The 25,369-nt window shown below is 40.7% G+C and overlaps 1 protein-coding gene across 4 annotated transcripts in view; it reads left to right on the forward strand.

Annotated features, from left to right (window-relative positions):
• The window catches only part of ELMOD1 (ELMO domain containing 1), a 98,846-nt gene extending 74,849 nt beyond the window's left edge, over positions 1-23,997 (forward strand). For 2 of the 4 annotated variants that reach the window (XM_008053215.2, XM_008053218.2), the window contains 6 exons: positions 4,827-4,960; positions 8,374-8,442; positions 8,943-8,966; positions 12,502-12,552; positions 13,964-14,097; positions 22,570-23,997. In XM_008053215.2, the coding sequence (XP_008051406.1) occupies positions 4,827-4,960; positions 8,374-8,442; positions 8,943-8,966; positions 12,502-12,552; positions 13,964-14,097; positions 22,570-22,742 (585 nt within the window). In that variant the 3' untranslated portion in view covers positions 22,743-23,997. The remainder of the gene's footprint in view (positions 1-4,826; positions 4,961-8,373; positions 8,443-8,942; positions 8,967-12,501; positions 12,553-13,963; positions 14,098-22,569) is intronic. The other 2 variants (XM_008053216.1, XM_021710046.1) reach the window with 1 other exon arrangement.
• The last annotated feature ends 1,372 nt before the right edge of the window (positions 23,998-25,369 follow it).

Below are 25,369 nucleotides of genomic sequence, written 5' to 3' on the forward strand. Positions count from 1 at the left end.
CCGCCTCAGCCTTCTGAGTAGCTGGAATTACAGGCATGCGCTACCACACCCGGCTGATTTTTTGATGTACTGTAGAGATGAGGTCTCGCCAATTTGCCCAGGCGGGTCTCGAACCCGCGGGCTCAGGCAATTCACTCACCTCAGCCTCCCAAAGGCGCGGGATTACAGGCTGAACCACCGAACCCGGCTCAGCTGGTTCTTTACAAAGTTTGCTAAACCCTGAGTTCAGGAGCTCAGGTGATAGACAGTATTGTCACATTGTTTAAGTGCTTTGCTTTATAAGCATAGGAGAGCATTGTTAATGTTACTACTTAGAATCCAAAGTATTAAAAAATATATTCTGGGTTTTTAATGATCATTTAAACATAGACTGGAATGAAATTATAATATAACTATAGCACTGTTCATATGTAGTATTTTAATGGACATTTCTATGAAAAGTTTTCTATGCTGGGTACAGTGACTCAAGCCTGTAATTCCAGCACTTTGGGAGGCCGAGGTGAGAGGATTACCTGAGCCCATGGGTTCAAGACCAGCCTCAGCAACTTGGCAAGACCTCATCTCCACAATAAAAAAAAAAAATTAGCCAAGCATGGTAGCACACACCTGTAGCTCCAGCTCCTTGGAAGGCTGAGGTGGAAGGATCACCTGAGCCCAGCAGGTCGAGGCTGCTGTGGCCATGAGTGTGCCACTGCACTCCAGCCTGGGCAACAGAGTGAGACTCAGACTCAAAAAAAAAAAGAAAGTTTTCTAACCAAATTAATAAAGAAGGCAGAATTTTAGATAGATTCACGCACTTAATGGAACTGTATAGCCCAGAGTTAAAAGACTCTCTCCTGATGGGAAGAGATAGTCTTCTGGTCATCAGAGTGCTAAGCTACTTCGCTTTGAACTCCCTGGCCTGAGGGTGAATGAACAGCTTTGCTGTTTCTGTTCCATAGCAGACCTAAGACAAGACAGAATTATTCAAATATGCCTGTGTAGAGACTTAGGTCCAAGAGAAGAGCATTCAGTAGAGAGAACAGGACATGACGGATGACGGTCTGACTCAGAATGTGGCTCCCACATCTGTGGCCTGTCCTCTGCTACAGGAACCACTCTTCCTAGGCCCTAGTCTGCTGTACTTGGCGGGTGGCTCTGTGATAACCACACCCAGTAGCACAGTCTTCGATGACTGGATTCCTCAGAGACCTCCTCCCCGCGGCCCACCACCTTTGCTCAGATCTAAAGTTGACTTCCTAATGCAAAAAATGACCTTCAGGCTGGGCGCAGTGGCTCAGCCTGTCATCCCAGCACTTTGGGAGGCCAAGGCAAGAGGATTGCCTGAGTCCGCAGGTTCAAGACCAGCCTGGGCCACTTGGTGAAACTTTTCCTCTACAATAAAATTTCAAAAAAATACTAACCGGGTGTGGTGGCGTGTGTCTGTAGTCCCAGCTACTTGGAAGGCTGAGACGGAAGGATCGCCTAAGCCCAGCAGGTGGAGGTTGGAGTGACCGTGAGCATGCCACTGCACTCCAACCACAAGAGTGAGACTCCAACTCAAAAAAAAAAAAAAAATGGCCTTCAAGAGCACCCTGCCTCCTGCTCTTATTGCTTCAGCAAAGAGCCTGTCTATCAGAAGAGACTCAAAATAACTCAAGTTTTTTTTTAACGCAGGATATATAGACAGCATTGCACTTCAGATAGTGTTTTAGCATAATGGGCTTTCATCTTCCAAACTAGGACTAATAACTTAATTAAAAACACTTCTTAACCATTAGTCTAGTGTGTCATGATCCATGAAATTATTTAAATGAAATTTCTTTTTTTTTTCCAAGTCAGGATCTCACTCTGTCACCCAGGCTGGGATGCAGTGCCACAATCACGGCTCACCGCAACCTCAAACTCCTGAGCTCAAATAATCCTTCACCTCAGCCTCCCAAAGTGCTGGGATTACAAGTGTAAGCCACCACGCCTGACCAAAATTTCTTTTCAAAGGATTTTATTCATCAATTTTTTACTTTCCCAAACTAAGCAGTCACCTAATTAGTGAAATGTATAACCTACCTGCAGAAATGCAATGTCTGTTTTTGCCATTTTGCTATGCTCATATCATGAAACCAAATATTTTTTAATTGTTTAGGGCTCTGAGATTACTTCAGATTATTATTCAAATGAATGTAATGAGTTTCCTTCCCTCCCCTCCCCCATTGTAGCAGCAACCAAACCATTTCCTAAAGGATTTGCAAAAAGAGACCTTCCCTAGCACCTGCATAGGGATTACCAGGTATCTCATTAGTTAGTCTCTTCTGATGAACTCAAGACATTTTCTGTTTGCTGAATGCAAAGCACTGGCACATTCTTATATGGATTATATAAAAAGAGATTTCAGGTCAGGTTCAGGGTGGCTAAGCCTGTAATCCCAGCACTTTAGGAGGCCAAGGCGAATGGATTGCCTGAGCCCGCGGGTTCGAGACCAGCCTGGGTAATTTAGTGAGACCTCCTCTCTACAGTAAATTAAAAAATTAGCTAGGCATGGTAGCACGCGTCTGTAGTTCTGGCTGCTTAGAAGGTTGAGGTGTAAGGATCGCCAGAGCCCAGCAGGTTGATGGTAGGGTGGCCTTGAGTGTGCCACTGCACTCCAGCCTGGGCAACAGAGTGAGACTCCAACTCAAATAATAATCATAATTCTGGGCTGGGCGTTTGTGTCTCATGCCTGTCATCCCAAGTACTTTGGGAGGCCGATGCAGGAGAGTTGCTTGAGTCCAGGAATTCAATACCAGCCTGGGCAACGTAGCAAGACATCATCTCTACAAAAAAAAAATCAAAAAATTATCTGGGCATGGTGGCACGTTTCTGTAGTCCCAACTACTCAGGAGGCTGAAAAGGGAGGATTGCTTAAGCCCAGGAAGTCGAGGCTGTGGTGAGCTGTGATCATGTCACTGCACTCCAGTCTGGGCAACAAAGTGAGACTGACTCAAAAATACATAAATAAATAAAAAATTAAATTTAAAAAAGATTTTATTTCAAAATATGCTTGATATTTTGCTTTCAAGCATAATTGATTTACTTTCTTTCTTTGGAAGTTTTTCTCTCACCCTTTAAATAAACAATTTACCTGGTGTGGCACTAACATAACAATATCGTATAATATAAATAATAAGTAGTTTTAGATTCTTTTCTAAAATAACATTAATAAAACAAATTGCAACTTTTTATTTGTTAGAATTTTCTGTTACTGAATATTATGTTTCATGCTGTGTCAGATATGTGACTATTCAGAATAGGGCAAGGTATTTGCACATTACTGTTCTGTTTAAGCTATAAATTTATGTAATATGGAATAAGCAATGTAGAACTTGAATCATTTCTGAAATAACAGTAAGAAAGTTTTGCATTTGTGTTTATACCTTATCTATAATGGAGATATAATATTAAATATGAATAGTCTAAAAAGTAAATTTGCTTACATGACTATATTGAAAAATAAGAGTTTGCACATTACATCTTCGACTGGGTCTCAGTCTCTCTCAAGTAAAGATATGTGCTGAATTAGAATCTTTTATAGAAAACTTGGAAAAATAAAACTCATTTATTAAGAAATGAAGAGTATAATGTTTAGAATTTATATTTGTTTGTTAGTATATAATTGATTTTAATGCAAATTATTTTAGGTAACTCTTTTTTTTTTTTTTCTTGGAGAAAACAAGATTTATTGAGAGGACAGAAAACCTCCCACAGTGGGAGGGGACTACAGAGGGCTGCCCTATTTTAGGTAGCTCTTAAAGATGAAAATATGTTTTGAGATTTATTCATAAGCATTGCTGGTATTCTGTTATTTTATTATTCTCACTCCTGTTATAAATGAGAACTAAGGACTGAAACTCATCCACTTTTCTTTTTGTTAACAATGCTGCTGAAAGTTTTGACATCACATTAGAAGAGCATTTTCTCAGAATTTGAACAATGAATGGCCTCAAAATTTTGCCTGCTCTCCTCTTTCCTTTATATACTTAAATGTTTTTGACAGCACCAAAGAGCTTTTTTTGGGCAAGGGGAGAAGTTATTTATCTATCTATCTAATTTTGTATTAGAAATTAAAATAGGCTAGGCACGGTGGCTCAAGCCTATAATCCCAGCACTTTGGGAGGCTGAGGTGAGGGGATGGCCTGAGCCCTCGAGAACAGCCTGGGCAACTTGACGAGACCTCACCTCTACATTAAATTAAAAAAAAAAATTAGCAGGGTGTGGTAGCAGGCACCTATAGTTCTGGCTATTTGGAAGACTGAGGCAGAAGGATCATCAGGGCCCAGCGAGTTGACGCTGGGGTGGCCATGAGTGTGCCACTGCACTCCAGCCTGGGCGACGGAGTGAGACTCCGACTCAAAAAAAAAAAAGAAATGAAAATAGAAAGATTTAAGATTTAACACATCAACATATTCAAGTATAGTCTCCACTGACTTCAGAGCAGTGACATTAGGACATGTCTTGCAGCCTCTGGAAAATTCCACCATACACTCATGAGGAGGTGAGCATTTGAGCATAAGAAAGCAAACAACCTCTTCTTTTATTATAAAAGAAAGGGGTTTTTTTGTTTGTTTTGTTTTTCTTTTTACCTCTCAAACCCTCTTAAAAGGTGTTGGGTACCTCCAAGGAATCTTCAGACCATACTTGAATAACTGCTGTCATAGACCATTAGAAGATGATAATATCTTCAATTGTAATGTATTTGCATATACTCCGCTTTGCAAGTCTCTTCCTAATAACGTAGTATACAAAATCTGAACCAATTGGAAAGGATATTTATGTGTGCATCTCAACAGAGTCATTCTCTTCTTTGTCCCCAGTTATGGAAATTCTTGAAGCCCAATACTCCACTGGAATCTAGGATTTCTAAGCAATGGTGTGAAATTGGTTTCCAAGGTGATGATCCTAAAACAGATTTTCGAGGAATGGGACTTCTGGGACTGTACAATTTACAGTAAGTAAAGTGAACAGTTGAGTGTTAAAGGGGTGTTCTATTCTCCTCATAGTGAAACGGCAGCGTTGTGTTATTAGTTTCAAATGTCACTTCCCAGGAGACTCCAAGAAAACATTCAAGTCCCCTGAGAGGTAATTCAGGTTCATGAAATTTTAAAAGCTTCTACCACCTTCCTTCGATTTTGACAGCTATCATGGATTTTTTAAGCAAATCTAAGATGTCTTTTTAAGCATTTTTGAATATAAAAATTTCAAACATATACAATAGTACAGAAGAAATTGTTTACAAAAAAAAAATCCTTGTATTGATCACCCAGATTCAGGAATTGCCAAGGTTTTGAAATACCTGCAAGACTATTTGACACTATTTTTTTGGTGGAAGGGTATTGATGAAAATTTTGCCCCTTATATTTCAATATGTAGTTCTAAAAAATATCAGGATTACTTTACATTAACCACAATGCCATTATCACACTGAACAAAGTTAACAAGAATTCTTTGGTATCATCTATATCCAGTTCATATTTAAATTTCCCAGTTCTCTCAAAAAGGTCTTTTTATAGCTTGTTCTAATGCAGTACTATATACCACCTACTCGTTGCATTTCTTACAGCTCCCAGCCCCAAATTCAGATGGATCAAAGAAATCACACAACCTGGTGGCTCTGTTGAAAAGGCCTTTATCAGGCCAGGCATGGTGATTCACCCCTGTAATCTTAGCACTTTGGGAGGCTGAGGTGGGAGGATTGCTTGATCCCAGGAGTTTGAGACAAGCCTGGGCAATATAGCAAGACTTCGTCTCTACAAAAAAAAACAACAACAACAAAGAAACAACTAGCCTCCTGGTGGCACACACCTATAGATAGTCCCACTACTTGAGAGATTGAGGCAGAAAGATGGCCTGAGTCAGGAGGTTGAGACTACAGAAAGCTGTGATTGTGCCACTGCCCTCCAGCCTGGGTGCCAGAGTCAGACCCTAACTCAGAAAAAAAAATTACCCATCAGCCTTTCCTCCTTCGATGATCTTTACTGAACCAATTAATTAATTGTACAAAAAGTACTTTTCTAATTCTGTTATTTTTCCCACAAATATTGACTGGAATTTTGTAAAGATTTAGTTTCCTTTATTTATTATAGTTATTCAGTTTCTCTCAAATACAAGCAAGGATAGATGCTAAATGTTTCTATTTGGTTGCCAGTTCTCAGAATAAGGAGTCGGTACCCTTGTTCCCTTGTTAGTGATCATATATATTATTTAAATAGCATTTGTTAACTCCTGAATTACATGTTTATTGTGATTCAACTAATTATACTCATTTTTTATGGTTACGTTCAGTCATTTGTAGTCATTATTTTTTGAGCCAAAGGAAGTCCTTAAAGTCATTTTTTGTTTCCTTTTATTCCACCCTATTAGTTAGGGTTGTGATGTATTTCTAAAAGAAATTAAGTCTTACAAAAATAACTTAATCTTAGTCATTTTTAGTGGTATCTCATTTCCCCCTAGATCTTTCCCTTAATTTTAAATTTAAGAAGCTTAACAATCACATTCTTTTATGAATTTTCTTTTTGAGTCGGGGTCTCACTCCATTACTCTGGCTGAAGTGCAGTGGCACCATCACGGCTCACTGCAGCCTCAACCTCCTGAGTAGCTGGGACGACAGGTGTGCACCACCAGACCCAGCTAATTTTTAAAATTTTTTTGTAGAGACAAGGTCTCACTATGTTGCCCAGGCTGGTCTCGAACTCTTGGGTTCAATAAATTCTCCCTCCTTGGCCTCCCAAAGTATTGAAATTACAGGTGTGAGTCAACACACCTGGCCTTTGATGAAGCGTTTTACATGCTACATTATCGTGTAATGTGAAGGAATAGAAAGTAATCTTAATGGCAAAGATGGTTTTACAACACAGTAGGTAAAAGCTAAACTTTTGACTGACCGCAACTAGGACAATTTACCTTCAGTTTAGAAAATAAAATAAAATTAACTCTCTCCCTCACCTCAATTCACAAGTTGAAAGTCCAAACAAGTCTTTCCAGCTTTTAGAAGAAAATCTTTAAGATTTCTGAGTAAAGCGAAATCTTCTTAAGATACAAACAAACAAAAAAAAAACTGAAAAAGAAAATTCACACATTAAAATTGAAAACTGATGTGAGATAAGCCACCATAAACAAAGTGAACCGAGATAAGACTGACACATAAAGATAAAGGATCTATATTCAGTATTGAATTCTCTATAAGGGCTATTTGTCTTATTTGAGGACATTTTTAGATATATTGAACCTAGAAATATGAACAGACAAGACATAAAAGAGAGGAAGCCAGATAACCGACAAAAGTATGAAAGAAACTCAATCTCATTAACCATTGGGGATGTGCATTCACATTGCTGACTTTGGTTTGAAGTTTTCTGGGAGGAAATTCAAGAACTCGTTTCACTCTTTAGACTTAGGCAGAAATACACATACATCACATGGAATAATAGATGCTGTTGTCGTATAATTGTCTCTATGAAGCATTATGAGCTACTTTTGAGGGTGTGTAGCTTTTCTATTAATTAGGAAGCTTCAATGCCCTTTTCCCCTAGAATAGAGTCTTATTTTTTTTAAGAACACCTAAGCACCATAGGATGTTTTTCATTCATTCAGAATTCAACTACCCAGTGAATATTCTCCACGAAAAAATGCATTTGAAATACATCCTCTTTCAGCTCGTTGACACTCCTCTCTCTGTCATGGGCCCCCACCATGTACCTTTACCCAGGCTTCTGCTTTCCGAAGGCCCCCAAATGCTGGACTGTCCTATCCCCCACCTCCACCTATAACCTAGCTTTTTTTTTCTTTTAGTCAGAGACTTGCTCTGTGGCCCAGATAGGCGTGCAGTGGCACAGTCATGCCTCACTGCAGCCTTGACCTCTTAGGCTCAGGTCATCTTTGATCCTTCCACCTCAACCTCCTAAGTAGCCTGGACTTCAGGCGAGTGTCCCCATACCTGGGTTTTTTTTTTTTTTCTAGAGACAAGGTCTTACTATGTTGCCCAAACTGGTCACAAACTCCAGGACTCAAGCAATCCTCCTGCCTCAACCTCCCAAAGGGCTGGGATTATAGGCATGAGCCACCACCCTCAACCTATAACCCATCTTAGTAACAAAATTCTTAACTCTCTGGGAAATGGCAAAGCTCTTAATTAACTTTTCAAATCTACTGGATCCATATTCCTAAATCTATGTGGGTTTCACAACTACCCTACCTTGTTTTTATATTTGGAAGATTCTATTATGAAAACTGCTTATTCTCTGGAAGAGCAGAAACAAGCGATAATCAGGTGCCGGTATCCATCTCTGAATCCAAAATGGCCTCCAACTGGATTAAAATGAACATATTCAGCAGGTATGGAGTTATGGTTTTCTTTCCCTGCAGGTATTTTGCAGAAAGAGATGCTACAGCAGCCCAGCAAGTCCTCTCTGACTCTCTTCACCCCAAATGCAGGTAATTGTTGAAAATAAAAGGTGGATTAGACTTTATGGATCAGATGAAATTAACTTCCTCTCCTACGTGGCTCTGCTGATGAGGTTCTCAGGAGAGTCAGTCCACAGAGTGAGGCTTAATGTTCTTTCAGTTAAGCTGTTGTGACAAATGCTGAGTAGGATGGTTGAAACTTCAGGTACTTATTCGAGGTCACAGGCTGTAAAGTGGTACCGTACAGGTCAAGTGAGATATGTATCTAAAGGGGCTGGAAATGTCACTAGGTGTCCAGGAAGATTGAGGAGGAGGGTGTGGAGGAAGGAAAGAGTCTGGGAGAAAGTCCAGAGGCAGGGACTTTGTTTTAGATGACTGGGAACTAGAAGGGAGAACAGAGGTCATGAAGTCAGGGACCAGCGAGAAAATCTGAGACTTTTTCCAATTCTTTTGCAAAGTTTTAGATTCTAAATTGTTTTGCATTTTCATTTACCTTTCTATGTTTTTTTTCCTTAACTGATTACATAAAGGGATATCACTAAGGAAGAAATAAGGTATTTTTTTCTTTGCTTTTGTGTTTTATTGCTTTTATTTTATTTTAGAATAAGTATGGGTAAGAATTTATATTCGGGCTGTGTTTTAATGAACTGAAAACCAGATTAGACTAATCTGATGGATAACATCAAAGAGCCTTTCTACAGCCATTACTGAACCTGATTGGAAAAACATTCTGAGCGCTTACCTCAAGGCTGAACACCTCATCACACGGGTCCTGACTCCATTGACCCTCAGAAAGGGGCATCGTATTTGGGAATGTTATTGCATACAGCAAATCTGCTCTTCTGTTAATATCTTTCTCATTTGATTATTCTAAATAGTAGTGAATGTGTGTATGTGTGTGTATATGTTAGTCACTCTTATGAGTTCCACTATTTTGCAATCATAGTTTTATATCACTTTTTCCTTCTCAGTTGGCATATTAGTTGTTAGCGTTCATGTTTGCTAAATAAATCCAAAATTTTATCATAACATCCCCGAAATTCAGGAATAGATTGACTTGGATTCTTCCCCGCACCTTATTATTATATTCATTCTAGCTTCATTTGGCTCAGTTCATTAAGTCATATTGTACTTCTCAAATCTACATTTATAATCTTTGATAAGATTAAAAATTCATTTCCACTTTAAGAAGAAACACTAAAATCATTTAGCTCTTTCTTGACATATTACATGGTTAAAATCAAGCTATTTTTATTTTTTAACTACATCCTCTGTTTTGCTTATTTCTGTAATGTAGAGACCCTGAACTTCCTCTAATTAAAATTGGCTGGGGAGTCAATTAAAGTTGTGAGTGTGCCGTCAGGCGGCATTTTCTGGAGAAACATCAACCAGAAGACCTGAGTCTTCCATGGTCCTTGGAAAATGACAGTGAGCTTAAAATATGTTTGATGAGCCATTGCAGGAGACTTAATATTGTTTATGAGTCATCCTCAAAGAAAAGCTTTATAGTTATGCTAGCCATCAAAAGGAGATATATGTGTGGTCATGTAGATAAAATTACCACGCTTTATCCCTCAAACTACAATGCAGTTGAATAGATAAAACTCATGTGTTAATTACTTCAAATTGATGGCGAATGTCACTGGATACAAATCAGAATGTTTTTGACAGCTAGTGTCCTTCTTTACCATTGTTTGAAAAAAAGTCTGTATTAATCGACTACTATATCAACATAAGTTCTATCAAGTCCCGAATATTTCAGATGTTCAGCAGGGAGAAGTCAATATATACTAAGGAAAGTTCTTTCCTCTCTATCCCTCAGCAAGTGTGACACATTACTGCTCTTGTAAACAGTCATCTATGGAGTCCTAAAGTAACTTGAGGGATAAAAATGGATTCGAGTTTAAGAGGAGAATTTTGACTGTTTTTGTTTTTGTGTGCTTGTTTTTGTTTTGTTTTTTGTTTTTGTCTTGCTTAAGAGAAGAATGCAATCTGTTTATGTCAGGATATCCTTAAGTAATCAAATAAGTGGAGGCCCTTTAGCCTTTTCTTATATTTCCAATGCAGATAGAGATTTAATTTGACAAATATGGAGATACTATGTATTTGTCAATCTTTGTTGAAGAGAAAATAGATGCTTATAAATTCTTATATATACCATTTTTGTTGGACATGGTGGCTCATGCCTGTAATCCCAGCACTTTGGGAGGCCGAGGCAGAAGGATTGCTTGAGCCCAGGAGTTTGAGACCAGACTGGGCCACACAGCAAGACCACATCTCTACAAAAAATCAAGACATTAGCCAGGTGTGGTGCACCTGGACCCAGCTACTTGGAAGGATGATGTGTAAGGTCACTTGAGCCCAGGAGTTGGAAGTTACAGTGAGCCACGAGTGTGCCCCTGGGCTCCAGCCTGGGCAGCAGAGTGAGATCCTAACTCAAAAAAAGAAAGAGAGAAAAATATAGCAGTTTCTTTAAATTGTAGTGAATCATTTACAGAATAGAAAGTGTACATAGTTAACTACCAATTTTGCTTAATGTTTGTGTATATTACATGTGTGTCTTGTAGTGTTTGCTGTGTAATCTAGAGAACTCTCCTTTCTCCTACTTATGAGGGAGGACCAAAAAAACCCCAGAATTATCTTTGGGAGGGCAGGTCCCTTGTAGGACACTAAGAATTTTTTCCTCCAGATCAAGCTGTCAGCCAAAGTTTTTATCTGGACATTTTGAGAAGGTTGCATTATAATTTGTGGAAGAAACATCACAAGTTGTGACAAATGCACCTGCTCCCACCACGCTGAATGTTTAGCAGTTTTTGACCAAGAACAACATGACCCCTGTTCCTAACCCACCCTATTCACCCGATCTTGTCTTGAATGACTTCTTTTTGTTTCCCCAAATGAAAAAAGCCCTCAAAGGGAAACACTTTGCAGATGTGGAAGAGGTAAAACAAAAAACAGCAGAAGCACTAAAAGGCATCAAAATTGACGAGCTCAAAAACTGTTTTGAACACTGGAAAAAGCATCCCCATAGTTGCACTGCATCAAACGGAGAGTATTTTGAAGGCGACTCAACTTTAAACATGCAAGAATAAATGCACAATTTTTATAAATACCGGGGTTTTTTGTGTCCCCCTTGTAGATGGAAAGTGTCTGTAATAACTAGTTTAAGATTTTTGTTTAGTTCAAATGCTAGCTGCAGTTTTTAGTGTAAAACACCGAACACAGGTTGCAGCAGTCACAGGAGTGGAACGTGGTTCCTGCCTGCAGGGAATGGGAATGGAACAGATGTCTCAGTGCACAGAGTGATAGCATGTAAGGCATTATTTCCAGAATGCTTCTGTGGCAGAACCCTTTCTTCAGGCAGTTGTCTTCAGAAGCTTAAGTTCTGGAACAGATTAAAGCGGAGCTGCTATGGCCTAGCTCTCTTAGCTTATCCAGAAGAAATACCATGGCACTTACTGGAGCAGAATTTTCAAAATCTATAAACCCTTTCCTTCCTTCTTTCTTTTCTTCCTTCCTTTCTTCCTTCCATGCTTCCCTTCTTTCTTCCCCCCTTTTTTCCTTCCCTCCTTCCCTCCCTGTCTCCTTCCTTCCTTTCTTTTCTTTCTTTCATTAACTCAATCGTTTATCAATGAACATTTATTTGACATCTCCAGTATGCCAGGGACCACCAAACTGAGTAGGATAAATGCTATGAGATAAAACCAAACAAAACGCAGTGAGGAATCATGAGAGAGTGAGGTAAGATTGAATTCGAAGAGAGAAGGTTGCCAGGCAAGGTTTCATGGAGGAGGTGTTTGATAATTAATAACAAAGTACAAGAATATCTTAATGCTCGGCCTTTAGGGCTTTCTCCCACAGCGGTACTAAAGTGAATGGAGTGTAAATAGCCTGGCCTTAAATAATTCCACTTCTGAGTTCCACATAAATTGCATTGGTGGCTTTTAAAATTGATAACACTTAAGCTGATTAGTGTTGAATGGCTGAGTTACAGGCGTCTTTGCATATAGTTAGCATAAGCATTAAAAAATAACAAGCACCAGTTAGAGATTAAATCTTGTTTATTTATTCATTCATTCATCCATTCAGCAAATTCAGCAAAGCAGAATGGGAGAAGAAGAGGATGGACAAGGCAATTGGGTGAGTATGGGATCTCTTAGGCGAAGATTTTAAGTCTGAACTAGAGCCAGACAAAAATGTCCTAAGTGAACTATGGAAGACAACAAGGAGGAATTCTACTTGTCCTGAGGGAAATATAGATTCCATTGAATTTTTTAAGTATTCTTTTATGTTTTGGAGTTACCTGTATGATTACATGGTCTTACTTTGCCTGTGACCATTTCACAAAGTAGAAAGTTATAATTGTATGGAATGACTTTCAGAAATCGTTTAGAATTGTATCTGGTAGTTTTCCTTTAAAGATTTCTAGCAAGTATTGAGCTATTAGATTTAAAAAATTAACTTTATATTTTGTTTTAAATAATGCTCTACTTCATCCAAAAATATTTCTTAACAGAATTTTTTTTTCCTGAGTTGGATTTATGTTAGCAGAGAGGATTTAAGAACTCAGGTTCAGTTCCTTTAATATTGAGTAAACATGTAAAAAAGAAACTAGAAGCCGGGCTCGGTGGCTCAGCCTGTCATCCCGCGCCTTTGGGAGGCTGAGGTGAGTGGACTGCCTGAGCCCGCGGGTTCGAGACCCGCCTGGGCAGCGAGACCTCATCTCTACAATAAATCAAAAAAAAAAATCAGCCGGGCATGGTAGCGCGTGCCTGTAATTCCGGCTACTCGGAAGGCTGAGGCGGAAAGATCGCCGGAGCCCAGCAGGCGAGGCTGCGGAGTGGCCACTGCACTCCAGTCCGGGTGACAGAGTGAGACTCCAACTCAAAAAAAAAAAAAAGAAACTAGAAACATATGGTGTGTTAACATATTTTTGTAATTTATTTTTAAAAATTTTTATAACAATATTAATTTTTTCTCATCTTAAAAGTAATATACAAATTATCATAGCAAAGTAAACAAACAAATCATCCCATCTTATTACCCTAGTCTACCAATGTTAATATTTTGTGTCATTTTTTTCTATGCATATCTGTGTGTATATAAGAAAACTTGGCTTGTTCTATCCATACTGTTTATATACTGCTTTATCATCTTTCAAGAATATAGATCTAATCAACTATAATATCTTATTTGAGATTCCCATAACTTATTTCACTAGTCATCTACTTTAAGGATATTTGAATCGTTTCCATTATAAATAATGCTGTAATGAATATCTATGTCTATAAAACTTTGTCTCCTTTGGGTGTTTTTCTGTCATATATTTATTTGGAAGTGGAATTACCAAGTCAAAGCATATGGACTCTCAATTCTCTAGGTACTCAAGACTGAAATTTTCTGGTAAAGTTAAGGTTTTGATAGAATGAAGAGGGAAGGGCAACCTGCCACTCTGGTCATTTAATAGTAATTTAAAAATCGAATCACTGGTTTTTGAAATGCCTAGCTCCCATATGTGACACACAGTTGGTTTTGTGGCTTACCTCCACAGATACTCCTTTGCAATCGTGGGCATCAACATAACTGACCTGGCGTATAATCTACTGGTCAGCGGAGCTCTAAAAACCCATTTCTACAACATCGCGCCAGAAGCCCCAACATTGTCTCACTTCCAGCAAACGTTCTGTAAGTGTCTATAGAACACTCCAGACAGGGGTCGAAGCCGAGAGAGCTTTGTGATTTGGCTGCTTTGGGGTCTTTGAACTTCCTCCTTTGGCTTTGATTTCTTTATTTTGCTTTCCCATTCAAAAACCTATACTTACATTTTAAGGCATGGTGGATTTTTCTCTTTACCAGCTCTTGCATACAGCCAATGTATCAACTTCTGGTCTGACTCAAAGATATCATGGATGTTTCTGTCTCTGTGATCCCTAAGCATATAGGTTCTGCAGAAAGCTTAAGGTGACTCTCAGATCTGTTTTAGAAGAAATGAATGGATCCAGAAAGGATTAGGAGGGAAAGCTAAAAACTCCCCCAGAAAGTAGAACAAAAAGCCAGGGCTGAAAATTAGAAGGGTTGAAAACTTAAAGGTTCATACCAATAAATTTTGTACCTGAATAATAGAAGTGCCAGAAAAAGAACAGTGAAAACTAAGGAGAGGTAACCAAAGAAATAAACCATGAGCATGTTTCAAAACTGAAGGAGTTTTCGTATTTAAAGTAGTAAGCACCAACATAATGGATTAAAGTAGACCCACATCCATATCATTATGAAATGTTATGACACTAGAAAGAGATCACTCTGAAAATTTCCAAAATTGTCACATAAAGAATTGAGAATCAAGATTGCCTTGAAATTCTCAACAGCAGCATTGTATTCTAGAAGACAGTGGAATAATGTGTTCAAAAGTTAGGAAAATATTTTTTTAAGCCTAAGGGAATATGATTTCCAGTTTAGAATTCTATACCCAGCCCAACTTATCAATTAAGTATGAGAATAGAATACATATATGCTTTTAAATGTAAGGTCTTAAACATTTTACATCCCTGTACCTTAATGAGGAAGATCCTGGAGAATAGGTTCCCACAAAATAAGAGAGTAATCCAGAGAACAGGAAGTCTATTCCAAGAGAGCAGCAAGGGGAATCTTCAGGCTGAGTGTGAAGGGAAAGTCCAAGGTGATATCAATGCAATAGGTTGCACATAATCTAGATTTTAGAATGTCAGAAGGCTCTGGAGGACCGTTTTTGAAGAATATAAAATTGATAGAGTATTACCCTGTTTTGGGAGGACATTGGCATACATAGGGGATAGTTTAGGATTAAATTGTAGAAAACTAGGCAAATAGGTGTGGTGGCTCACATCTGTAATCCCAGCATTTTGGGAAGCAGAAGCCAGAGGATTGCCTGAGCCCAGGGGTTCAAGACCAGCCTGGACAACTTGACGAGACCTTGTCTCTACAATAAATCAAAAAATTAATGGGGTGTGGTGGCACGTGCCTTCTATTTAGAAGGCTGAGGCAAAAGGATCGCCTGAGCCCAGCAAGTCGAGGCTGCAGTGGCCGTGAGGGTGCCACTGCACTCCATTCTGAGGGAGAGAGTGAGATTCCAACTCAAACAAACAAACAAAAAGAAAACTAGGCAAATAAACAAAGAAGGCAGTTGTTAATACTAGGTAAAAAAAAAAAAGTGTGAGAGACAAAGCATGACCATGTGGCTGGGGTAGGTGAAAGGGTGCTAGTCTGTCTTCTATAAAAAGAAATCAAGGAATGTAAAGCATGTTATTCAAACTGTGGAGCATAGCACACTCAGTCTGGAAGTTAGAGGAAATCTCCCCAAATCAAAGGCCACTTTTGATGAGGCCTGAAGGACGAGTGGCAGGAAATACAGCCATGGTGGATGAGTAGCTAGCAAAAGCAATGAAGAAAAAGAGTATGTGGGGCAAACCCCTTGGGTCCCCTCCCACTGTGGGAGCTTTTCTGTCCTCTCAATAAATCCTGCTTTTCTAAGAAAAGGAAAAAAAGAAAAAGTGTATGTGGATTCAAGAAATAAAGTGTGGTGGCTCATGCCTGTAATCCCAGTTCAGGAGTTTGAGACCAACCTAGGTAACATAGCAAGACCTCTTCTCTACAGCAAAAAGAAATAAAATAAAAAAAGAAACAGAGCGTAGGGCTTGAGGGCAGAGGGCTGGTGGTGACTAGAGATGATGTTGGAAGCCTAAGAGCAGGAACGGGAGCAGTCCTGAAGAGCTCTGTAAGCCACATCAAAGAGCAGAAACATGTAGATAAATAAAACCCCCCACTGTGTTTCCCTGACCGCTTATGCTCACACTGTCCTGTACTTGCCATGCTCTTTAGGGAAATCAGGGAGGCAGTGTTGAGGGGAGATAGAACAAGTTTCATTGTAAGCACGCTGGGGATGAGTTCCTTTTGGGAAATCCATGTGGAGCTGTAGAGGGACATCCTCATGTAAGACTGTGGAGCTCTGAAGAATTAGAAGGGCCCAAGCTACAGATCTGGGACTCATCAACACTGAGGAAATATCAGAGCCACACAGTTGGAGAGCTCACCTAGGAAAGAGACCAAGTTAGAATCATAAGGAATTGGCATCTATGGGCAGGAATATTTGTTTCATTCACAGCAGTATCCCCTAGCACAGAGCCTGGTACAGAGTATAGGTGCTCAGTAACTGTTGGATGGATGAATGGATGGACGGATGGATGGATGGACGGACGGACGGATGGATGGACAAATGGATGGATGAGTAGGTGGGTGGGTGGAAGAATGGATGGAAGATGGATGGATTGATGGATGGATGAATGGATGGATGGATGGATGGATGGATGGATAGGTGAGTGGATGGATGGACAAATGAATGGATGGGGAGGTGGGTGGATGGAAGATTGGATGTAGGATGGATAGATGTATTGATGGATGGATGAATGGATGGATGGGGAGGTGGATGGGTGGAAGGACGGGTGGGTGGATGATGGATGAATGGGTAGGTGGGTGGGTGGATGATGGATGGATGGATAGGTGAGTGGATGGAAGAATGGAAGGATGGATGAATGGACAAATGGATGGATAGGTAGGTGGGTGGATGGAAGAATGAATGGAGGATGGATAGATGGATGGATGGTTGGGGAGGTGGGTGGGTGGAAGGATGGATGGGTGGATGATGGATAGATGGATGGGTGGGTGGATAGATGGAAGAATGGATGGATGGATGGATGGATGGATGGATGGATGGATGGATGGATGGATGGGTGGGTGGATGGATGGAAGAATGGATGGATGGATGGATGGATGGATGGGTGGATGGATGGATGGATGGATGGATGGATGGGTGGATGAATGGATGGATGGCTGAATGGATGAATGGATGAGCGGATGGACAGACAGACAGATGACTGAATGGATGAATGGATAGGTGGTTGGATGGATGGGTGGATGATGGATGGATGGATGGGTAGACAGGTGGATGGAAGGATGGATGGGTGGATGATGGATGGATAGGTGGGTGAATGGAAAGAAGGAAGGAAAGAAGGGAGGAAGAAAGAAAGAAAGAAAGAAAGAAAGAAAGAAAGAAAGAAAGAAAGAAAGAAAGAAAGAAAGAAAGAAAGAAAGAAAGAAAAGATGGATGGGTAGGTGGGTGGATGGAAGAAAGAATAGGTGGATGGATGGATGAATGGATGGGAGGCTAAAATATTGAATGATGTTCTTTTCAGGAGGTAAGGGAATCTAGTCTGAAAAATTTAGCCTTGGCCTGGATTGATACACTTCCAAATGAATCCTAGCCCAGATGAGCAAGCATGCAAAGAATTGCTCATTTCCCAGTGCCCTCATCAGGTTTTGGAAACAACAGCAATTCCCCTATGGACTGGGGTGTAGGAAGAGGGACTTGGGTCTCTCTAGGGGAAGCAAGCTGTGTCCTAGATTTCTTGTTTTTCTCCATCGGACATGATCAGTTCTGCACATTTCCTCTGTAATATTCTTGCAATTACCTGTGTCCTTGTATCTGTCTCTGCTCTCTACTAACTGAATGCAGTGAAGCAAAACCAAGATGCATTCAAGCAGCAACAAATATGCTACAGGCTTGAGGTGGAAAGCCAAATCAATATTCAAAACAAGTATTTCATCTAGGTGGAAGAATATAAGAATATAATAGCTCTATCCTTTGGACTTTATGGTATTATTCAGTGAACACTGTACTGCCAAGGGAGCATGTTACAGAAATTACATTCAGTCTGATGCTCCACTGGACACACAGTCCCACTGAAATGAAGTTAGAATAGGAAAAGGAAGAAACTATGCAGTAGAAATAAGAACCAGAGGAACAGAATACACTGGAAAAAGGCAACTTGTTGCAGTGGTGGAAAAGACAGCTGGTTTCCATCTTCCAGCTGTACCTGTAATTGTTCAACATTCAAGTATCTCATCTAGGGGGATACAGTGGCTCCCAGCATTTGGGGAGGCCAAGGCAGAAGGATTACTTCAGCCCAGGCGTTCCAAACCAGCCTGGGCAACACAGTGAGATATTATCTCTACAAAAAGTAAAAACAAATAAAAAGTATCTCATCTAAGCCCAATGTCCTCATTTATAAGGTGGAGGTATAATGTCTGTGTTGCCTACTCCACAAAGCTGGTGTAAGAATTCAGTGAGAGTGCATGAATTAGCCTGGCCTCTGATTTCTCCCTGTCCTTTGCATGCCAGTTTGTGAGTTTCCTTCGCTGGCAAATCATCAGCTGAAACTGTCTTCCTGTCTGCCTCGCTCCAAGAAATGGAGAATCAGGAAACGCGGGAAGGCTTCCTTTGTCTTCATCCTCAGTACATAATTCTGTGTGTTCCATGTCTTTTAACCAGCAGATGGGTCAGCTGACCAATTGACCAAACGAACTTTTGAACTCTATAATTCATACACATGAGTGAAGTTTAATGGTGGTTATACGTACCTTGGAAGCCAGGCCACCATTTCTGCATTTTCATTAAGATCACATGATACAGTCTCTATCTTCCTGATGGGATAGAGAAAGAGAGTTCAGTCTGCAAGCTTCAGAGGAAGGATCCTGAGAATGGTGTCAGATTGTCGAGTGACCCCCTGTACCTTTCAACCTTTACGCTTTTAAACTTCAAGGTCTTTTCCTGTAATTGTGTGTAAGGTAGAAAACCGGGGAAACCAAATGGCTCTGCATTCTTCTATAACTCAGTGCTGTATTATGTCACCTCTAGACCAAATGGCCAATATTCCCGGACATTGTAGAAAAGTGAGCATTTTTATGAGCAGCACAGAAAAATTCATTCTTTTCATTAAAAGATGGTTCTTCCCAGTGCCTGGTTATCACTGTTGATAGGAGTAAAGGGCTCTGTCATTCATGAAGTGCTGATGTGATACACCGGGGATGATTTTAATTCACAGTATTGGAAACCTGCCTCTACGTACAAAATAGCTCAGCTGTGTTTGAACTCAGAGAACAATCAGGAAAATTGTGTGTATTTTATATAATAATGAAAGGAGAAATAATAAATTATCAAATTTCTCTTAGAATCACAAAAATTATAATATTTAGAAGGAAGCCAAAGGAACTTCCTTTAAAAAAAAAAAAGGCATTTTCTAAATCAAAGGTCCTCAACTTCAGTGACACGAGACTCAGCTTGCTGAACTGCAAGTCTTGTTAAATCTGGGTGGATCTGCATTTTAAACAAGTATCCCAGACCATTCTTGGGATATTTTAGGAGTTTGCCCAGACCCTGAATTCTTTTGGTTAAATAAGATACAAGATCCAGAGACCAGAGGAAACAAGTTTCTTGTTGGTGTGCACTGAAACAACCAGATAACACAGAGTTTAAATCAGGGCACGTGAGAAGTGGTTAGGAGACACAGGGCAAGAGGTCTTCTCAGGGCAGAAGGTGCACTGCAAATGCTTGAGTTGGAGAACGATTGAATGTGGTCTGTGAAATCCAGGGCAACAGATTTTGGCCCAGTTTCCTTATCCGGGGAACGGTCAGTGTTGTCATCAGAGAAGTTCAAGCCTACATGCCACCTCAGGGAATCTAAGCATCAGATGAGCAGAGATAGGGATGACTCCTGGGCGGCTGACACTTCTGACTTGAGACTTTTCTGATGTGGCCAGGCTCCCCTGACCGTGGTCACAGCTCTGGCTTGGGTGACAGTGAGTATGTGCCCCTGTCGGAAATATGAAAGGCAGTCATGTCAGTTATTTTATGTGGAGTTCTAGACCTACAAGAAATGGAACAAGCCAGGCATGGCAACACACACCTGTAGTCACCAGGCTGAAGCGGGAGGATCACGCCAGGAGTCCAAGGCCAGCCTGGGCAACATCTGTAAAGTATAAATAAAGTAAGTTAAAGCCAGGCTCAGTGGTTCAGCCTGTAATCCCGCGCCTTTGGGAAGCTGAGGTGAGTGGATTGTCTGAGCCTGTGGGTTTGAGACCCACCTGGGCAACTTGGCGAGACCTCATCTCTATAATAAATCAAAAATTAGCTGGGCATGGTAGCGCGCGCCTGTAGTTCCAGCTCGTTGGAAGGCTGAGGCGGAAGGATCGCTGGAGCCCAGCAGGTCGAGGCTGCAGTGGCCGGGAGCGGTCACTGCACTCCAGTCTGGGTGACAGAGTGAGACTCCAACTCAAAAAAAAAAAAAGTAATTTAAAAATAAAATTTTTAAAAGAAATGAAACCGTTAACCCCAAAGAATTGTAAAATAAGTACATTCTCTCTCCCCTTCGTCCTATATTTGTAGCAAGACCACATGTTTAAAGATGTATGCATATATTTAATGATTTAATGAGATGATTAATTGAGGAACTGTAGAAGTAGATCAATAATTGGCAATGTGTTCTGGGGGACAATGAAGGTCACTTCTAATTTTGCATTATAGTGAGATTTGAGTAAATATTTTTAAAAATTTGTTTATGGAACTATGTTGAAGATTTTTTTATATGTAGATAGTTACCAGAAAAACAGCATCTATTGGGCCTGGCACAGTCGTTCATACCTGTAATCCCAGCCCTTTGGGAGGTGGAGGCAAAAGGATTGCCTGAGGCCAGGAGTTCAAGACCAGCCTGGGTGACTTGGCAAGACTATGTCTGTACAATAAATTAAAAAATTAGCCAGGTGTGGTGGTGCACACCTGTAGTCCCACCTACTCAGGAGACTAAGGTGGATGGATCGCCTGAGCCCAGCAGGTAGAAGCTGCAGTGACTGTGATTGTGCCACTGCACTCCAGCCTGGGCGACAGAGTGAGACTCCAACTCAAAAATTAAAAAAGCTATTGGGTTTTGTTTTTATTGTTAGACTTGAGTGTGCTCCAAATCTCTTCCCATGTGCCGCCCCATCATCTCCACCCCTCGCTCCATTTACACATGGAGGTAGAGGAGCAAGGATTCAAAACAGGCTTGTTTTGTTTTTTTTTGAATCAGGGTCTCACTCTACCATCCAGGCTGGAGTGCAGAGGCTCGATCGCAGCTCACCGCAGCTTCACCCTCCTGGGCTCAGGCGATTCTCCTGCCTCGGCCTCCTGAGTAGCTGGGACTATAGGCATGAGTCACCACAACCACCTCATTTTAAAATTTTTCTTTATTTTTGTTTTGTACAGATGCGGTCTTGCTATGCTGCCCAGGCTGTTCTCAAATGCCTGGGCTCAAGCAATCCTCGCACCTTGGTCTCCCAAAATACTGGGATTATAGGCGTGAGTCACCGTGTCCAGCCCCTGGCTGCTATTTTTTGCTGCTTTCTAACATTAAGAGAAATAAAAGCTTGTGTGAAGTTTTTTGTTTTTTTTTTTTCTAAACTAGGATTATGTATGTAAATATTTTTCTTTCTAATATACACAGACACCTACGCTTGCAATAGATTTACTACATACAAATGTCTAATATATTTTTAGAAAACACTATTCACATTTCCATTCTAAATGTGGTAGATAAAAATCGACAACAACAACAACAAAAGCAAATGTGGTGGAGAGAAGATGAGGGAGCAGGACCCAAGGAACAAGTTCGTGTATCAAATACTTAACATTTATCCCCCAATTTCTTCCCATCTAGATCACTCATAGATACCACTTTTGAAATACAAAAGTATTTGAGTATGATATCATGCTTCAGAGCAGGGAAGTCTTACTAACAATTCCATGTACTTTAGTGACCAGTCTGTGCTCAGAGTTAATTTACTGTTTTTATTATCTCATAATAGATTGTCAGAATGCATTTGTTTGATTTGTCGGAGTAACTTAAAACTCGACTCAGACCAAATGTCAAGAGAATAAGGCTGAGTAGAGGAATTTTGAAAACTCAGACCATTATGTGAATTTAGTTAGGAGGGGAGGGGCAAAGTAGTCACTGTCAGCCTCTCAGAATATGTTCCCGATGTGATTCGTATTCAAGAGATGGCAGAACTGACTTGTCTGGGGAAGAGTAAGAATAATTCCAGGACCAATCGCAGCAAGCTTGCAGATGGGGAACGACCACCGTACTGGGTGTTTAAAGGCTAATCTTCAACAACGGCATTTGCTAGATGCTGATGACTGCTTTGAGCTCCATGGTGGCTGTGTTTGGTCCAACATTCCCTTCTGCATCGGGATGATTTCGAAGGTGATGCAGGACTCTTTCTCCTGCATTCTTATCACTGTATTATCTCTAACAGGCTATTTGATGCATGAATTTCATAAGTTTTGGATCGAAGAGGACCCCATGGACATAATGGAATTTAATCGTGTGCGTGAGAAATTCCGCAAGAGGATTATAAAACAGCTGCAGAACCCAGACATGGCGCTGTGCCCGCACTTCGCTGCCTCGGAAGGTTTAATCAACATGTAGTCGCCCACGCCGGTTTGAACGGATACCCTGGAACACTGCCTCATTGTCTCGTTAGATCTCCGCCTAGGTCGCAGCTCGCACACTGAATGCACACAGTGATTGTATGCATGCCTTTTGGTACAGTATTTTCATCTCCTGGTCATGATTCTGAGATCCCCAGATACCACCACTATCCTGGAGTATCTGTCATCCAGTGACTGCTCATATCGTGGCATTATGCAGTGTTACATCTTGCCTTGACACCCAGGTATGGAGAGAGTTTTCTATTTTTTTAGGTTTTTTTTTTCCCTCCCTCTCATCATTCAGCATTCAAGAACTGTATTTCCCTAGCTGTATTTTGTAAGTAAGAGGTTTAGCTGAATCTCGTTCTGTGAAAGCCTTTTCATTTTTCGATATGTTTCATGACTACTGCTGCTAGCTTTTCAAGCCAGGTTCATGCTTGGACCTCCTTCTGATCAAGTATAAGACTTTAAAAATAATACAGACAGACACATGATAAGCCAAACTTCCTGCAAACATAGCTGCACTTCATGACAATGTAATGAGGCTTTCGAGAAGTAACTTTAGGTAGGAGCTGTTTTAGTTTAAAGTACCGCAGAATTATATATAGTGCAACTCTCCCTGCCCCTTGTTGCTATTGTGTCATTGTCGCCTGGATATCAAATTATTTTATTCCCATAATTTCACTGGCTTAGATTCCTAACGATGTTTATGATATGCGGGGCCTCGAAAAAGAAGTAAGCATATTCCCAAAGCTGCAAAACGTTTTTCACTGCCTGCTTCTTGCTGAATTCAGAGTTAAACCCTGGCGCTGTTCTGATCCAAGCATCTTTGCTTGGGGAACTGAGTGCTGACTGACTTGTTTTCTGTGACGAGGGGCAATATTAAAAAAACTATTTATAAGAAAATGCGTGGCAAGAAAGCAGCCTGACCTTTGTCACGCGGCAGTATTTCTTGCAAACAACGACCTTGTCTTGTATCCGTGGAAGACGTATATTGCTCGGAGGGGGAACGTCACTTCATTCCAAAACGGCGAACAATCATTTTTAAAACCATGGTTTAGTTTGGAATTATGATTGTAGTCTGTTGAATAGCATTTTGCCATGGCATTTCATACCCATGGTATTTTATACCTTCTGACTCTCAATTTTAGTATTATTAGATGTTTGTGTAATCACTTGCTTATTTAAATGAATTTCGAGTACTGCCTAATTGTCAGTTATATGAATAAACTACATGTCATTCTACTGTAACATATAGTGGGTTTTATTTTGATATTTTTGTGCTCGTACGGCTTCTGAATATGCTAATATATGAGTGGGAAGAGTGGCAAAGACAGACAACCTGAAGCTGACTGTAAACCACGCCATCACTCAGGTCACTGGGTGTAAGTTAGAATGTGTTACGTCTGAGAGACTTCTTTAAGCTGAATGCCTGATGGCGCTATAGTGAAAGAATCAGATTCAACTGTTTCTTCATAACTTCCTGTGAAACCTGGTTTGGCTACTGCTAGACCACCAATAGGGCAGAAGCATTACCTGCCATTGTCTCCTCGTCCACCCAGCCCCTCTGGGATTTCGTTATCCTGTCCCTTCCAGCCATGTTCTAGATGGCAGCATGTTGCATCGCCTCCATGACAGCCCTGTGCCTTTTCTTAGGAGGAGAATGATGTATACCATGAGTAATGACAAGAAAGCACCCTCCCCTCCCGAGTGAGTGAGAACCTGCGAGCCCAGTAAATGGCCTGCCTCGAGAGCCGTGAATTCCCCCCAAGGCCGCAGCTGCTCCAGGTGAAGGCGTCATTCCACACGCCGTACAGCCTTTGTCAGCCACATGTGTTCATTGTCTCTTTCCATCTATGTGGTCCCGTGTCACTGACATGGTTTGATAGCATGTGGCACCTCTACCAGGTCACGTCTCTTCTGTTCAGGCAGAGAGAATTGATAGTAACAGAGCTAAGAGTTTCCCTCCTGGCTCCTTGGATGCGTTCTTTCTGTTGCACCTGAACATGGCTGCACTATTTCAGGATAACCAAGGCTCTGACAGCTTCTTCTAGTTCTGAGTGTGATGAGATGTTTCATTCAAAGCACTGTGTGGAAGATGCATTCTACCCAGTAACACAAAGTGAGGTGAGAAAGAGAAGAAGGTTTCAAAAGCATCAAAAACGTGTGTGTGTGTGTGTGTGTGTGTGTGTGTGTGTGTGTGTGTGTGTCCCTTGAGTATTTTAGCTTGCCAACTTATTCCGTTGAACAAGGATTGACCACAAAAAATGTCAATTGGGCCGCAAGTTTCTTCCAAGTTTTCCAACACTACCAGCTATGATACAAAACACATTCCAGTTTGTACTACAGAAGGAAAACCCTTTGAAGCATTGTTTCTGAAACTTGAGACTTCAGTCTGACTTTCCTTCTCACAGTTGGTTTGTTTGTTTTGAGTTGGGGTCTCACTCTGTCACCCAAGCTGGGGTGCAGGGGCATGATCATAGCTTATCACAGTCTCAACCTACTGGACTCAGGCAATCTCTCCACCTCAGTCTCCCGAGTAGCTGGGACTACATGTGCATGTTATTACACCTGGCTAATTTTTTTTATTTTTGTAGAGATGAGGTCTTGCTATGTTGCCTGGGC

The sequence above is a fragment of the Carlito syrichta genome, unplaced genomic scaffold, assembly GCF_000164805.1.
Source record: "Carlito syrichta isolate Samal-C Ts95f unplaced genomic scaffold, Tarsius_syrichta-2.0.1 Scaffold287961, whole genome shotgun sequence".
NCBI lineage: Eukaryota > Metazoa > Chordata > Mammalia > Primates > Tarsiidae > Carlito > Carlito syrichta.